The 17,645-nt window shown below is 45.6% G+C and overlaps 1 protein-coding gene across 4 annotated transcripts in view; it reads right to left on the reverse strand.

Annotated features, from left to right (window-relative positions):
* Positions 1 to 17,645, reverse strand: part of PLEKHG4 (pleckstrin homology and RhoGEF domain containing G4) — an 89,718-nt gene that overhangs the window by 39,032 nt on the left and 33,041 nt on the right. For all 4 annotated transcript variants that reach the window (XM_072872500.1, XM_072872499.1, XM_072872498.1 and 1 more), the window contains 6 exons: positions 16,348 to 16,471; positions 15,119 to 15,212; positions 9,971 to 10,057; positions 8,061 to 8,177; positions 5,169 to 5,267; positions 3,943 to 4,091 (listed from right to left, as the gene is read on the reverse strand). In XM_072872500.1, the coding sequence (XP_072728601.1) occupies positions 3,943 to 4,091; positions 5,169 to 5,267; positions 8,061 to 8,177; positions 9,971 to 10,057; positions 15,119 to 15,212; positions 16,348 to 16,471 (670 nt within the window). The remainder of the gene's footprint in view (positions 1 to 3,942; positions 4,092 to 5,168; positions 5,268 to 8,060; positions 8,178 to 9,970; positions 10,058 to 15,118; positions 15,213 to 16,347; positions 16,472 to 17,645) is intronic.

Raw genomic sequence — 17,645 nt, forward strand, 5'->3', positions numbered from 1 at the left:
CTTCCACGACTGGCTTAGTGAGTTGCCTGCAAGCCACAGGCTGGTTGATCAATACACTAGATATCCAGAAGCCAAAGATACAGATGCCAACCAACTCTATGTAACTTATTAAAAAGACCATGTTTATTAAAGATTTCCTGTCCAAAAGTGCAAAAAAGGAAAGTATTAGTAATGTTAAAGTGATGGATGTCTCTATGGCATTTGTCCACACTTACCGACAGGAACTTCAGCTAGGCTAATAGCTCTGCATTTCAATCCCCAGAAAGACTGGGACAGCAAAACCTGGAAGCTTTCAGCTAACAGACCTAGAGAAGCACTGAGCCTTCAGCACAGCAGATGGTGTGAAGGGAAATGTGCTGGCTTTAAAGCCAGCCAGCTCCACCAGCAATGAATAAGTAGCAATGCCAGCTTCAGTGGTCCACTTGCACCTTTGGATGGCCAGCCTGTGCTGAAGCTATCATTACAGCACTTAAAGAGGTACCACAAAGATACTAGCTCGTCAGTACCACACCCACGCCAACTCTAGGCCAAATTCTGCCTGGTCTTCCTGGAGGTGGGGGAGCGGTGTGGGACCAGCTGAGCACACTGCATCCCCTTACCCAACTCCCTGTGATCGGCTGCCTGCAGGATTCGTATTCTGGTAACAGAGCTCCTCCTTTCTAAGCCGGGAAAAGGCTGAGATCCAGAAAGACTGCCTGGAGAAGTCTTTCTTTCCCTTTGTGGGTAATCGGCTGGATAGGCAAGGCTATCTTTTACAGTGGTACTTGGTGGAGAAATGAGTATGGGGACTCTTGATCAGCTCACATTGGGAAGAGAGAGTGAGTAGAGTTACCAGTCAAAGCCACTGCTGTGGTGCTACAGCATCTCAGGATGGGACCATCCAGGAGGGACTCCCGAAGGCTCTTAAAGCATCTGTTAGAGAAACAAATGGAAGTACCACAATGCATCTCCTGCATGACCACATCTCTGATGGGATGAGTTCAATTCCTGCAGGAAAGGAGCTGTGTCACTGGCTTAGCAAATCCTCTCAAAGTCTGGGTCAGACCTTAGTGGCAATGAGATCCCACTGCTCTGTGTCATGAAACACTCCAAAGGGCATCTCAGCTCTCCAGGAGGGCAGAGCAGGGAAACATGCCAAAACCAACCAAGGGAAGAGTTTCATTACTAAAGAAAGACTAAAGCAAGTCTTGTTTGCTGTGTGCTCCCGAAAGGTATTTGGCAGATAACATCTGACTGCACAGAGCACAAGTCTGCTTCCTTGCCTATTTTAGCATACTATCTCTAACCTGCAGTCAAGCATTTTCAGATGGGTTTGTCCATCTCTATTCTTACCACCTCCTAGTATTTTTTGCCACGTGAAGCCACAAACTAGCAAGAAAGTCAGCTGTGAGAGCTGGCAAAACTATCCCCTGCAAAAAAAGCAAGTCAATCTCTTGCTTATTTAATCCCAAGGTGACAGTGCAGCTGGGCTTGTCTTCTTTATGCCTCTTAAGAAAAATCATGGCTTTTTACCTTTAGTTCTGCACTTTTGATTGGCATATTTTAATTAAGTGGACCTAAGAGTCCAGAAAACTGCTCTTAAATTTTTTTCTTCTATTTATATGCAATTCTTACACATTTTTGACAGTTACCTGTTCACAGCTGGCCTCAACTTCTCACTAAGAAGTCTTGGCAGTCATGACTCTCTGCTTGATCAGGCTTTTACACCACAAGAAAAAACTAAAACAACAGAACATGGGATTAACACAAGAGCCAAAAGGTGGCTCAGAAGGGTAAAGCCATTTGACTTCCTTTGTAAATAATTTGATTTCGAGTATTGGGGGAACAGGTGTGGAATTAAAGACTGTTAAGCATTGATCAAGATTTTACAATCTGAAGTTCAGAAAAGCAGTACAACAGGCCCTGCTGAGTGCACAGACACAACCAGTCCTGTTCCATTTTCACATGTCACCAGTCAAAAAAATCTAATATTGGACCCACATACATCCATAGCCACTCCACGTGAGCTTAGTAGGCCAACTACAATATTTTGTCCCTACCCTGCTTTGATCCTATCTGTTAAAGAAGCCTTTGAAAATCATAACCATAGGAGCCTTTACAGGGTTAGCAGAGCTCAGAACCTTTACTATCTGCACACCAGTTTGGAGAGAAGGAGCAAGTGCAGAGCCATGGAGGATCGAAAACCAACAGTGCCTTATACAGAGTTCTCTGGCCAAATGATAGAGGTTTTTCCCCATTTAAAAGGATTCTGGAACAGGGAAGAGTGGACTTCTTTAGTCCTCTATCCCAAGTCACATGACAAGCAGGCATTTCCTCAAAATACTATATGGATTTCAGTTTCTGCAACTGCTCCACAAACTAGAAGAGGACTAACATTCTCCCACTATATTCATTTAAGCTCCTCAGGCTGGAGAGCGCCACATATATTTGACCCGTAGCATACACTCTCCATTCATACTGGCAGGCAACAAATATAATCTGAATTAAACGGAGAACATGCTACACAGTCTCAGCATGCTCTCAAACACTGTGCAATCAAAGAATTATGTGCATATCCCCTGTCCCTGCCCTCTCTAAGGTAATCAAAGCAGTAAATTATCCTTAGCAGCTCTGTCAGATCAGGTTTCAAAGTTGATCATTTCCCTGCACAAGAACACAGGCTTAGCTTAAAACCAAACCAAAACATAAAAAGCATGCACATTCTCTCCATTCTCCTAAGACTCTAAAGTTGCTCTGTGTTGCTTAAAATAAACAAGACAAAAACCAAAACACATCAACCCACATTATCTGTGTTTCTCACATCATGTCAGAATGAAAAGGCTATACTGTACTAATTCTACCCAAAATTGCATCAAGAGTACTTCACCAGTTCAGCAAGAAAATTGTGCCTGCAGGGCCTGCCAGAGCTGCTGACAGGAGTCACAGCAAGCAGGGAAAAGAAATGGTTACACCTGTCCCCATGCTCCCCTCTCACTCAGCACCAAAATGCCGACCCCCACCTCCAGTGACAGGTAGCAACTTGTACTGTCATCCACTTGCTAAATTTTCAAAGATAAATGTTGTTCTTTTCCCAGTGTTTGGGTGAGATACCCTGCAAGCTATTTTGTTATCTTCTCTCTGTTCCCTCCGTTAAAACCTCCTAGCTTGCGACAGCAAAAGAGAGTTTAACCAGAGCAAGGCTGCAGATGCACAGAGCCATTCCACACCACCCTGTCATCCGCTACATCCCCACCTGTACCCACACACCAGCATTTCTCTCACACTCAGGCTGGAAGCTCCTGGGTGCAAGGGCTGTCTTTGTACCTTGCTGTTTGCACAGCACATAGCACAGAGGCCTTCACACGCTGATAGGCTTCAGGTGTTTTAACAGTACAAACAGGAGTTGTGCAATGCCCTGGGGATTTCAAACAGCTGGCCTCTCTCAGTCCCCACTTCTCATACCAATTCTGCAAATGGGCAGTGAATATTTGTTTGTACAAACTGTACCAATGTGTGAGGAGATCAGAGCCTGCTTCAGCCAGAAAGCATTCCTCGCAGTTAAGGGCCTCGGAAATCCCCTTGCATAAGGAGTGCCTTGGTAAATCACACAGCGATAATGCTTTGGACCTAAACATTCATCACTGGCATCATCAATTAAGACTTGTGTTTGAGGTGCACAAAATATCCAGCCCACTCTCCCCTACAGAAGATTAAGTCTGATTTGGCTTGGAAAAGGACTTTAACCATCTAAGTGAATCCACCCAGACAAGTTTTTGGACTGGGGAAGAAGCAGCCAGGATAAGAGTAAAATTCATCATGCTTTTCACCTTTGCTGTTTTCAACAAAAGTCCTCGCTACACGAAGCTGCTCTAGCCTGCACCAATGGTGGGTCATCTCACAGAGACTCCCAGTGCCTCCTTTTTGCTCATCTCCATCTCCTCTTCTCCCACCCTTGGGGCTCACCTGTAGTCGTGGGTGAGGGTGACACAAGACTCCTCCTTCCGCAGTCTGGCCAGGAGCGCTCCACCCTCCAGCTGCAGCCTGACCAGCCGTTCATCTTCAAGAACATTCTTCATCAACTGCCTGTAATTCTTTAGCAGCACAGCTGCCTCCTGGAGGGATCGCAAGAGTGAGATGAGCAGTTACTGCAACCTACAGGCAATGAGGGAACAGGCAAAAACCAGCACCCAACCCAAAACACACACAAACCACATCTCATCTTGGCCCACCCTAGGAAAGAGGGAGGTTGGTTCCCACAGCTGTTTCTCTCAAGCCTGCCAAGTCCAAAGTGATAAACAGCACTCCATACACTGTCGATACTTTCTCCACCAGGCTAAAATTGAAATCCAGTTCCTATCATTGTCCATATTCCATTTGCTGGGCATAGAAAGAATAAGCTTTCCAGCCTCATTTTCCACTCACAGCTAGCTCCTACTGTTCTTAGAGCCTGGACCTGCATGGCTCCAAGCTGTGGGACAAGATGCACATGAAGTGTTTGTGGATATACACATGCATGCAGGAAGGCCCAGAGAGGCCACTACAGTATCTTCCATTGCTTTACTGTTGGGACCCTCAGCATAGAGCTAGCAGCAACTTCCTACCATGTCAGGGGTACAGCAGCTTCTCAAGAGTGGGGGAATATAATGTTTGCAACAACACAGGCTCCATTTTTGTACCCTCCTCTTCTTGCCCACTTCCAAACTTCTGTTGTGGAGGCAGCAAAGCTGGAATCACAGGACAGCCTTGGCCTGGTAAACACTGTCTGCGTTGTCACCTAACTTTATTCCAGGCCATTCAAGCCAACCTGGTGTGGCACAGCCTGAGGCAGCTGCTCAGTACTAGAGACACCAAAGCTAGTACCAGCTACAGAGCTGTGGAGCTGCTAAGAATGCATTCCAATGCTAGAGCAAGCACCAATCAGCAACAAGCACAGCTGAAGAGGAGGTCTCCTGGGTGACACTGAGGGATCAGAGAACCAACTTCTACACCCAGTAGAGCCTCTACCACTTAATTTGGATTAGCTTCTACTAGTTCCACTGTCCTGACAGCTCTGCAGTGACACACACCACTCAGAATACCCTGCTACTACAGCTTGCAAATTCAAAGCTACGGCTTTTCTGCAGCTATCCAGCCTCCTGCTCTCTTCTGTCTCAGGCCCACCTCTGACAGAAGGCGAGGGACGTGCTTACCTCAGCTCTTTCTGGTAATTTTCCAGGTTCCACTTTATGAATAGCTCCCTGGAGGAAGGCACAAGCACCTTGGCATCGTTGTAGCAAATGTTCCAGCTTCTACAAGAAGAAAGGACCAAGGCAGAGATTATTATCTCACGGCTGACAGGAAAGCTGTCTTTTCAGCTTGCAGAAGGTTAAAAGTACAGAAATCGAGAGGATCAAACACATTCACCCAAAGGTTCAGTTATATCATTCGGTGAGGCTGTATCAGCAAAGAGAAGCCCATCAGAGGCTTCAGATGCTTCACGCTATACCAAGGCCTCTATGCAAACCTTATAAACTTGCATAGTCATGGCTTATATGGGTCATGCTTTACAGAAAAGAAAATCAGTCCACTTATATCCCACATTCTTCTACTATTAGCATTTCTTGTAACTTCCCACTAACATGAATCACTGTGCATGAATTTTGGAGGAACAAAGCGTGGAATGAGTACTTGGAATTTCTCTACTTTAAATAACTTCTCTTCATATTAAAAGTAGTGTAAATTAAAAATCAGGAAACTGGAAAGCTTCCACAATTAAGCACCTTAAACTACGGACAAATCCGAAATCCCTCCTTTCTTGAGGGGGGTGGGGGGACAAAAAAAAACCCCAGACATTTCACAGGGGTTCATGAGACAGTACTTTTCTAAAAAGTCAAAGATATAAAGCCTAAATGCTGTCAGATGCCACCCTCTAGCCACTGAAATCAGAGAAGGGAGAAACAGCTATTCCAAAACAACCACACTCAAAACAAAACAAAAAAGCAGCTGTTTGAATCTTTACTGAATTGAACTCCCTCCTCCCTGGAGTGCTGGAACAGCCCCAGCAGTGACAGATTAGCAGGCAGGATGCAGGTGAGATCACCAAGACAGGAAATAAACACTGTTTGCCACATCGCGGCAGATCTAAAGGGGTTGAGCATATGGGTCATTACCGCACACGGTACATCATATAAATAGGCAACCCATACAGATTCATTCCTACACTAACACCCTTTGGTAACATTTTGCATGTTAAGATGCAAGACACAAACAAGTAGTCGTCTGATATCATGCTCCTTCCTTCAAGAATTATCCTTCTGCACAGACAGAGCACCTCAACTCTCAAGCTTTTCTCAACACTGTCCAGAAAACTAATCCATAACCTCTTGCAAAGCTTCTCTGCTTCCTCACTGCCAAATAAACCTCAAATTCTCAAATTCAATCCTAGGCACCAAGATTAGGCTTCTGTACCTCTACTGCATCAGCATGCATTCATACTAGTACTTTTAGATGCAAGTTTGAAAAATGGGTTCTAAAGTAAGTTGGAAAAGATAAGTTAACATTTGGCATGTGCTAAACCTAACCGCTGAAGCTTGCCACCAGCAACACAATGGTATTATCAATTATATCTTAACCTGCTTCAAATGCTGTAGTGTGCCACACAGCACTCTGGGCAGCGAGGTCAGAGCCAAAAGACCACTGAATCTTTTGGAAGCAGAGGTGATGGTTCTGTCATCCACCGGGGTGAGCAAGTCAAACTCAACATGAAGACAGCCAATTTGTGTGCAGATTTACAGAGATTTAATCCTGTGTAGTCTCAGCATGCCAAGTATCTCTCAATACAGCTTTTAAAGATTCAACAAGCACATGATCCACAGGACTTATGCTCCCTCCACAGCATGAGTGTACACAGAGCTGGGTATTGGTGCCAGAGATGCTACTTTTGCAGACTTCTGGCAGTCTGCATATACCCTGCTGCATGGCCAGCAACACCCACAGTCCTGCCACAGATCATCAGACACCCTTATCGGTCTCTGCAGCACCCTTTGCCAGGGCTACCTTCTTTGTAAACTGTGTCTGGGTGCTGCAGTTTCAGCCCTTCTACCTCTGAGGCTTAACCTGAGTCAGCTCAAACATTTCCACAGGCTGGTCAGCCTCCCTACAACTTGGGCTGGCTCTAATCCACACCTGGGTACAGTTCACTGTAGATCTCCTGCTCCACTACTCTTCTGGAGAAGAGCTCAAAGGTCAAACAGGATCACAGTACCAAGGCATACTCAAAGCAGCCAAACAGGGAGAAGGAACAGATTGCTGGTACTGCCTCCTACTGTTATCTTGGTCCTAAGACTGAAAAATGGAATCTGCATGGTTTTTTTGTTTCCTTGCCTCACATGGTCAGCTCTCAAAGAGGAATACAACACTCCCCTGGACTGAAACTTCACTGTATTTTTAGTTTAGATGCTTTCTAAAGAGTTCAAATTTGATGACAACTTTGCTAAGTAAGTGAATTAGATCTAAAGGAGGAAAGAGATATTCCTAGAAGGATCTGAACTGATTATCAGGAACTTCCAAGTTTCACTCCTGCCAGGACTGCAGTTTTTATTAAGGAGCTCTTAGCCTGGTCTGGGGAACCTGCTCCCAAACCAACAGGATCTAACTATTTTTATTATGCTCGAGTTCTTGATTGTAAATTCAAAGGCAACTTGATACTAATACCTTCTCCTGAGATTAGCACAGAAGTGTATGCCCTTAAGACTCAGAGTATAACCAAAGTACCACTGCCTATCATGACAAAATAGGATTCTATTTCTTCGTTCTCTTCAAAATATGGTCAAATGTGAATTAATGCAGTTCAAGCAGATGAGTTAAAAACTAAAATTTTAGTTCCTGCAGTCATGCCAATAGGTCACAGTGTGTATCCATTTTATGAAGACAGTATTAGTATTCTTTTGATAACAGAGATTCATTTGCATAAATAGCTATTACAGGAACCATTGTCTTTTAATGCTTGTAGGTTCAGCTGCTGACAAGCTCCTCTTCCTTCAACTCCATTACCATGCCATTTCTTCTCTCAGATACCAAAGAACACAAGACATCCTACTCACCATGCGGAAGCTTAACCAGTCCCGGTGGCAATAAGGGAAGGTCCCATCCAGTTCTAGAGGCAGCTGTGAGCTGTCTATGTGCTTATGGAGGGATTTCATGGAGGTGAGAAGTTCAAACTGCACAGGAATAGAAGAAATAAAAGCACATTTGCATTAAGGTGTGAGTATTGGAGGAGGAGGGGGAGGTTAATGAAAGACAGCATCCTTTATTTCTTTATCTATCTTGCATAGAAACAAGACAGCGTATATCTGCAATGTAATTATAGTATGAAGGAAAAAAGCATCAATTCAATCTTAGAGCAGCTTGCTGTACAGCTTAGTGGGCGAACCTTGAGGGAATGCAGGCCACAACATGCTGTTTCACCAAGCAGAACATCTGTGACGGAAGTCTGGCAGCAGCCAGCCTTCTCCAGAGCCAGTACCCTCCTAGTATAAGCAGAGCAACTCCCTCATATATTCCCACATATTGCTGTACTATATATGTTGTGCTGCAATTTGCATTTGCTTGGAGAGTCTGAGAGGTTAAATCCAGCCCCCAGCTTCCCCATCTCACTTCCTGGAAAAACAGTGTTAACAGAGCAGCCTCTGCCCTACCCTCAACTCTCTACTCATCACAGCAGCTATTTGCTCCAAGTGTTTCCTGGATCTTGACACAGATAACTTGCCTTCTGTGAGTCTGTAGGACCTCAGAACATTTTTATACTCACCAGAGAAAGAGAAGTGCTCCCGCAGGTACATGGAAGCCAGCCCAGACACCAGGAACTCAGGTGCAGACATTTAACCCCCCCACACACACTGAAGTTTCCACCTCCTTACAAAATAGTGATGATGCTTTCAATTCCTCCTGCATGCCCGTGTCTTTATTAGCCTTTGCTCTGTTCCCTCCTACACACTTTGGATTTGTTCAGTGTGTTTAATGTCTTCTATAGCTCTCCCTGCATGCACACACCTGCAGCCCCCTTTCTCACTTCAAATTCTTCCACATGGGGGCAATGAGGAAATGGACTAATAGCATTTGTTATTCTTTAGCCTTTCAGGGCAGCACACCACACGCACAGCAAAACTGATGCTATTCACAGTATCTTCATCCATAGGAGCCAAAAGGGAGGTCCTGTCCTACTCTGAAGTCTACGGGGTTTCGGCAGGCACAGAATTTCAGTCCGCTCTTGTAGCTTGTAACAGTCTTAGAGTGGAGAGAGATGACTAAGATGCAGTTTGATGCTCTGTTCACTCACCACAGACAAAGACTGGCTGAGCCTACATTTCTTACACAGCTATGGAATACCAAGGCAGATTTACTTCTAGTGGGGGTGTTCAGTGATGTTGTGATGATTTTCCCTCCTCCATTAGCACCTCCTGTTAGTCTTCCCAGACATTTCAACTGCAAAGGGAACCTCACACATACACATCTCCTCTTGCCCCTCTTGCAGAAGTCTTAGCCACTGACAGCAGCAGCTATGAGGACAGGAAACATGAGACGGGCAAAATCCAGGAAGGCAACAAGTACCTTCAAAGCGTGGAGTTCAGTATTTAGCCCCTCTTTTTAACAGGCCAATGTGAAAAGCATCTCTATTACTGTTAATTGTGCAGGGCTCCTCCACACAGCTATCCATGTTCCCAGCAAACCCCCTGTGTCTTGAGAGCCCCAGCAGACGACATAATTATGGCACAAATGTCACCGATGGACTTGGCAATAAACACAGCATCACAGAGATATGTTCAGCTCGCATAAACTTCACAACCCTATATATACACCCCTAAGAGACCACAACCATAAAATACAGAGAAGATCTACAGAGATTTCATGCGAGAATAAACATACATCAGCGGACAGAGACCCTGCTGTTCAGAGAGTTAAATAGAAGATGTCAAGAGCTCCCCAGCAACCCCTGGCTGAATGATTCCATTACCTGTCCTGCTGGTGGCTTCTCCATCCGAAAAGTCAGATCTCTTTCAACCAGAAGCAGTACTCCATGAATACAATGAGGATCCATGTCCTGCAACAGAACAGAGTGCAAATCCATTGCCTATCTGCCTGGGATGCTAAGGAGAATGTATACCATACCAGGTTTGCACAAGAGATTGCAATTTATCCTCCAAAGGCATTTACGAAGCCTGGAAGGAAGTCACCAGGTATAGGGAAGGCCATTCTACAGAGCACCAAGGCTATGTCCTTTAAGATGGTTTGCTTCAGATCAACTAGTCCTGCAGTATTTAAGGAAACAATGAAAGAGGTCAGGCCTTGGTGTACTAAAAAACCTCTGCCTTCTACACAGGGAAATGTGTTGGGGGGCGGGGGGGGGGGGAAGAACCATAATATTCAATGTCCAAGTTTTTTCTCGATAACTTTCCTGGTCACTTCTAACTGAAAGGAAGTTTTTTCCCCACAGTGCCAAAAACGTCGTCTTGTCTTTACTTACTGCCAACTCGCAATCAAGGACTTGCATCCTGTTGCTACTGTTAAACCGACAGAAATTCCAAATACAAGGGACGTCTGGCAGCTGTAGTTCAAACTCTGTGATCCAGGAGCAGCTCTCCAATTATAGAAGCATTCTACAGGGAAGTGAGAAACAGGCACAGAGAGCAACAGCAGGAAGAGGGAAACGTAGCAGAAAGATCCACACCATGGAGACAGGGCCCACTATATGCATGATGCCTGGATCTGGATAGCAGGGAGAACACCCATTTGAGCTGTCATTCCACATGGCTAAGTAAGAGCCATCCCATCTAGATGTCTCCTAGATGGTCTTTGCCTCTGCAAGTATCTTGGAAACTATCAAGCAACAAATCCTTTCCGGTACTGCTCAAGCTGCAATGAACCTGCCACACAGCAGGCCACGACAGCAAGGGAACCCTGTTTAAATAAATGGTTCTGGCAATGTTTAAGGTTAAATATCGAACATGAGCAGTAGAGCCAGAGTACAGAGACAAGTGCACAAGCAGAGACAGAGCTGCCTAGCCTGCCACTGGGCCCACTGCAGCAATTAAGAAACAATGCCAACACAAGCAGACACAATTCTGCAAGTGAAAGCAGCAGCAGAGATTCCAGAGCAGAGAAAAAGACCTTTCTCTCATCTAGTCCTAAAACAGGATCCTTTTGAACTGGCAGGAAAAAATCCCAACTGAAACACCTCCCAAAACAGTGAGAGGTTTCTCAGTCTTCTCAAATCCCTTTCTCCAAAGCAAATTATTCACACTTTCACTGTTATTTGAACACTGATCAAAAGGCCAAAAATAATTTATTGCATAATTACGCTGTATTAGGTAAATACTAAAGCTCATCTGAAGAGAGGATAGGGGGGTATTACAGCTGTATCAGCAGCTCTGAATTTGTCTGCCAGAAAGTACTGAAGGATGAAAACTAGCCACAGTTTCAAGACAGTTCATGGCACTAAATAAATTTATTCTTTCACAACCCCTCTTCTATTCCAACAGTCATGAGATGTGCAATCTGAGTGACGGATAAAGGTAGTGACGGTGTAACACGAGGTTACAACAACAGCCAAAACACTCACTTGTTTGTTACTGCTGAAAATAGAGACTGAAAAACCATTCACAAATAAAGTTGTCAGGAGAGAAGTTCAGGGTTTTCCAATCTAAGAAGTAGTCATATTTCCAAACACATCAAGTATTTTTCATCATATTTTTTTTCCTTAAACAGCTGAAGAGAAGTCAGTCTCATCCAGCACTGATGGAGCAATCCAAATGGACTAGAACAGTTTACAGGAGCGCCTCAGGAGACAGGCAGAGCTGGAAGCAACAGGATGCTACTTGAGGAAGCTTTCCTGCAGCTTTCTGCACAACCTCTTACCACCTTTGCTAACAAAACCAGCTATCAGGAAGCAAAGAAACAGAGTCCCACACATGTAAGTGAACTCTCTCACCTCCCAAAACAGGCACAGTGTGGACAGCACAGAATAGAGGGGCATCAACAGGAGCTCAGAAAACACCAGGGTAAATACCTATCCCTTTGTTATTATTCTTTAAAAAGAGAATTAGGTACTTTCTTCCGTCTTTCTCAGACTGAAGTTTCAAACAGTCTTCTGGCTTCCTGATCCAAATGGAAGCCCATGGCCACACTGGCACAGTTTGAAGCACAGGCTGCCAGGAATGCCTGTGCAGATGGGACAGTCCCCAAATACCATGTTCAATCTCAAAAGTGACCACTTCTAATGGAGTAGGAGGAGGTCCCTGGTCTTTAACATCAGGCCAAGGTCCTCTGTACTTCTGAGGTAACAGGGCATGTAAACATACCCCTTGAACAGAAAGGTTTGCACAGACGTTTTCTGCTTTCACCTGCTACTGTATCTCTTTGTCTTCATAAAAAGACTCTTCCCTTCCCAATCCAACACACAGATGCAGCAGATTACAGGATTAAGCTTTTGCACTGATATGCAAAATTTAAAAGAATCTCACTTTATAAAGACTCAGGCACAGGGAAATCCCACAGATATCTGTTCACTGAAGGCCAGCACACACATTCCACTGTCCATGCCCTGCCTGCTCACTGACCAAGGGATCATCCCAGCACTACTGAGCAGCAAAATTCCTCTGGACAGGCCCCACAACACAGAGCTTACTGGTGACGACCTGTAAGCAAACATCACAGCAGCATTTGCCTCTGCAAAAATCCTTGCTCCAAAGCATCATTACGCAGCTTCCCACAGGAACAAGCATGATCTGTTCTTGCAGCATGTACACGCTGCACATTTCCCTTCACCTCCATACAGAGCTGCTAAGAGTTCCTCCTTTCTCCTCCCTGAGTTAGCTCTGCTGCAGCACTTCATTCTGCCCCTGGCCCAGTGCTGTCTGGGACGGAAGGATTTCTCAGCCACCCATATTCTATAAAGGAAGGGGGAAGAAAGTCTTGCAGAACACAACTCCCCCCACCCTGAAGGCAGAGAGGATGAGAAGCTTTCACCAGTTTACTAGGTGACTCTAGACAGAGCAACTGACAGTCTCCCAGTGCTGTAGGGAAAGCTACCTGCAAGCACCAAAAGTTGTCTCTTAGCACTTAAAAAGTCCAAAGTCCCTTCATGCATTTATTCCAGAAAGATGGAAGAATGGAGGAAGTATTTCCTCAGATTGACAGATCTTGACCCAGAAACCTACAGGATCAAGGTCTTCCCTCCCCAGGGACATTCTCTAGGGTTAACAGATCTGAGCACTGCAGCAGGAAGGGACTCTGCATTAGGTCATCCAATCTGTGCTTACCCACTGCGAAGCAGTGCTCCTTACTGCTCAAGAGGAAAACATCCCTTCCAAATTCAACAAGCAACACTGGATCTCAGTATTTAACAGATTCCACCCACACTATCATAATAGGCTTCACAAAAGCCATGTAAATAAAATCCTGTGAAGTGGAGAGCAGAACAGCAGAGAAATGAGCTCCAGAGACAAGTCTGCCAGAGATAAGAGACACCTGGAGATGCATCAGATTTCAGAAAGGACCCCAAGGAGATTATTTGTTTTGCGACCTTACAGGCACAACATACCATCCGTGCTTCTGGATCCACCAGCCAGCAAACCTTGCTGTGGTCTAGAAAGCCTAGCTTGCCTCACTGCAGTTACAGTCAGTTTTCTGTATTTCTCTATCCTTGTTTCAGAACAGATGAGAGTACTGCCATGGGATCACAGAAGTAAATGCTAAGGATCTCCAAAAGGCTCAGAGGAGCCAGGGGATTATTCCTGTACCATAACCAGATGACGAGCTAGCTGAACAGGTCTTGTTTACAGAGCCTGCAGAAGAGTCAGGGTAAGGACTGAAAAACCACAAGCAGAGTAATCAGCCTCTGTCAGTCACTGTTACCTGGAACACACACTCAGCTCCAGCAATCTGTTTTGCAGCACATTAATCCCTGTTAACTAACTGTTGCACCACCCTGATAATGAGGTGCCCAGAGCCAAACAGCCATCACAGCAGGATATTAGAGGCACTGCAAAAAGCTTCCCCCTCCCTCCTCTTTCCAGAGGGTAGGAAACTTAAGGTTAGAGTGGCTTTATTCTTGCCATGCTTGTATGAGACTGGGGACCCGAAAAGCATATTGTGTCTCAAAGTGTTCTGATTTCCAAATCATCCCACTATGACATGACCATGCAACCATAGGCAACAAAATGCTCAAAAGCTTTAGCAAGCCCACTGCCATATGGGCACAGCATAAGACAGAAGATAACTTGCTTGTTACCTCTGCAGAACTGAGCAGGGCACCAGATTACTCCTTCACCACAGAGAATGAGCTCACTGATAGAGCTCACAGCTCCACCCACCCCAGGAAGCAGGAGGACAGACCTCTGACTCAGCCCCAACTCTCAGATGTGGCACTGAAGCACATAAATCACAGAGACACCAACCTCATTAAAACATTTCCCGGTTCCAGTTTGCAGAGTTTGAGTCCTAAAGAGACTTAAGGTCTGATTTAAAAGGAACACCTGCTTAAACAAGATTAGTCATAACTACAACCCAGCACCTCCTTGGCTTTCTATCTGGGAGTAGGGGCAACACAACCCACTTGCTTTCCAAGTGACTGATATGAAAGCTTTTGACCTGAAGCAACATAGAGTTACAGCATGTCCGATTCCAATCATACACTGACAGCCGCATCAACAGCTGCACATGTTCTTCCACCTGGCATGACAAGCAATATCCTTCCCTTCCCTCCACAGCAGGCAGAGGCCTCTCTTCCTCCCTTCTCCATGGTGGGCATATTTCACACAGCCCATCTGTGCATGGGACATCTCCAAGCATGATAATTCATGACAGCTTTCAGACTTGGGTAGAGAACAGCTTTCAGGCTGTTCTCAGCACAGAGATAGAAGCAAATTTGGAGGGGTGGGGAGGGGTGTTCTCCTGTAACTCAGACTTGCTTAGGTTTTTTGCTTTGTTCGCAGTCTGGCAAGTCCAGGTCATCCTCTCAAAACAGGGCTAGGTGCATAACTCCGCCTCCCAAAGCTAACTGAAAGCCAGGTGGCAGATGGAGACATAAGCAGCAGATGGAGATGTAACATCCAACAAAGATGGCAAGCCAACTAGGGTTCCTTTGCCCAAGCTCAAGGCTCACCTGCAATATGCTGAACGCCTTGAAGAGAGCAGGAACCGGTGAACAGCGACGAGCATCCACAAGAACAGTTAGACCCAAAGCCTGACATTCTGGTCTGCAAAGACAGAGAAAAAGAGGCCATGTTTGTCACCAATGAAAAATCAACAAGACTATGGAAACAGAACCCATAGTCATGACAGAGTGAAAAAAAGCAGTACATTATGGCTCTGTAAGGACAGGAAACTAACTAGCCACCTTCTCCTAACTAAAATATATACATCGAAGCCACCACCTGGATTACTCAGTTTTTACCTTTGCTATTTCCACCTGAACTTCCCATTTCTCCCGTTCCTAGGATACATCTCACTGATGGCAAAGGTGCTGATACCTGCTCTGGGTAATCCACACAGGAAAAGCAGTCCTTCCTAATTGCGTTCAGGGACAAGCTTGACCTTAGCCACACTGCTTCACAAGAACAGCCATTATGGATCAGACCCAACATCTGCCTTGCCCAGAATCAGATGTGAAGGGAGAAGCATAAGAAACAAAGCATGAGTAGCAGAAGCTTTCTCATGGGTTAAGCCTGCTCCCTTTATCAACGGTTCAAAGGCTTAAAAAAAAAAATCATCACTAACAGAGAGTTAGCTCTAGATGATTACACTAATAAGAGGTAAAAGTAAAACAAAGTCTCAGCAGAGCCTGAGATGAGCTGGGGGGGGAAGAGTCTGTCATAGTGAGAAGAAGAGTAGCTGCAGCAAACTCCAGCCTGGAGACTCCAAAAACAACTGTCAGCCAGACATCAAGGCAGGTTTTCTCAACCCTTGCAGATCCTCCCTCCCTCTCAGCTTGGAGGCCTGGCCCTAAAATAGCAAGTCGCAACACTGTATCATGGAGCTGCTGCATGACTGCCCCATCATAGCTCCCAAATCCCCCTTTCTGGCCTAATGAAGGCTAGCAAGAATGGCCTGGACTCATGGCATTGCATGAAAACATTCAGTACATACCTAATTCTATCACACCATGTGCACAAGGTACATATAGAATAGCCAAAGTGCTTACTGAGCACCGGCCAGTTCACCCTAGCAGGAGATCCCCATCTGTACAGTTTCAGGACTGTCTGGGCCAGGTTCCTAGGCCAATAAAGTCAACACGTTCCCCCCACTGCCTCAGCTTCTATCCCCTTCCCCCCCCAAAGGCAAAGCAGACACAGCAGCAGCCATCCACCCCGTCAGCCCAACAGCATCACAAACCTTGGGATGCTATGCAAGTACAGAAGAAGGCGTACAAGCTCAGTGGTATTGCAGTGGGGGTTTAACCAGGCTGTGTTCCTTGTTGTTATTATGGCCACTGCACGTCCCGATTTATCTCTGGTACCTGTAAAAAAAGGGTGAAAAAAAGTCACACAAGAAAGTTCAACAGAGCTTGGTTCCAGGTGTGTATGCCTCATAGTCCCCTGCTACCGCCCCATCACCTTCCTGGAAATACTCCACAGAACTCGATATAGTGTACGTTGCAGACTGCGGTAGGCTATAAACACACTTCCAAAGTACCCAAATGCTGTCCCATAGTGAAGTAGCTGAGCTCGGTTTGTCTTTCTCTCATGGTAGTGTTAAATTTGGACTGCTCTCTTCTACGCAAACACACATTCTTCATAAAATATGGCTGAAGTTGGCTAATGATAACAATCTCAAACTCAAGATAAATCATCTCACCTCCACTTATGTTACAATATTCACATTGCTGTCAGACGAGACAACACAGGCGGGTTTGCAGAACAAAATGCGCTACCTAATGAGACTGGGCACATGCACTGCAGGCTGAGCCTAGCACTTAACCAGACATCTCCTTCTGCAAGCAAAGACCTGGAGCAGGAGCTTGGAGCTCCTCCTTAGAGGCTGCAGAGCAGACAGCCCAGGAGCACACTCTCACCTGCCTGCAGCTCTGACAAGGGCAGAGTCAGCCAGGCTTTCATTAGTTTCAGGGCTGGCTCAGTGCCTAGGGAATAGATAAGGCACAGTATGGGCAACCCGGCTGAGCTGTGATACCTTGAGGAAGGAGAAACCCCTCTGCTTCAGTGAGCCATGAGAACAGCTCTCTGCCCCCCACTTTCTAAAAGCCCAAAGATAGAGCGCTTATCACAGGAACTGAGCCAGCTCTATGAGCTCCCAAAACTAAATGATAGTCTGGCTTTGGGCTTTAGCCACAACGTGCACCAAGAACTATGAAGAGTGCCATTTCTGGAATTATGTCCAGCCTCTTCTCCAGATGCAAAGGAGAGGTAAAGAACAGGTAGACACACCACTTCAGAGACCCACAGCTGCCATTCAAAAGTAGGCAGCGCCTGTGGAGTGAGAGCTGCTCAAGTGACCAGCGCTCTGCACTCATGCACGTCACCAGGAAGGTAAGTGATCTGGAGAACAGTAGGGACTACACCTCTATTGTATGAAAAGTAATTCACAAGAACAGGACCCATTTCCTGTCATACAAATTGTATGAGAGGGGAAAAAAAATATCCCAAGCACAAGACAAAACCAGAGGCTTAGAGAAA

The sequence above is a fragment of the Ciconia boyciana genome, chromosome 9 (genome assembly GCF_034638445.1).
Source record: "Ciconia boyciana chromosome 9, ASM3463844v1, whole genome shotgun sequence".
Classification (NCBI taxonomy): Eukaryota; Metazoa; Chordata; class Aves; order Ciconiiformes; family Ciconiidae; genus Ciconia; species Ciconia boyciana.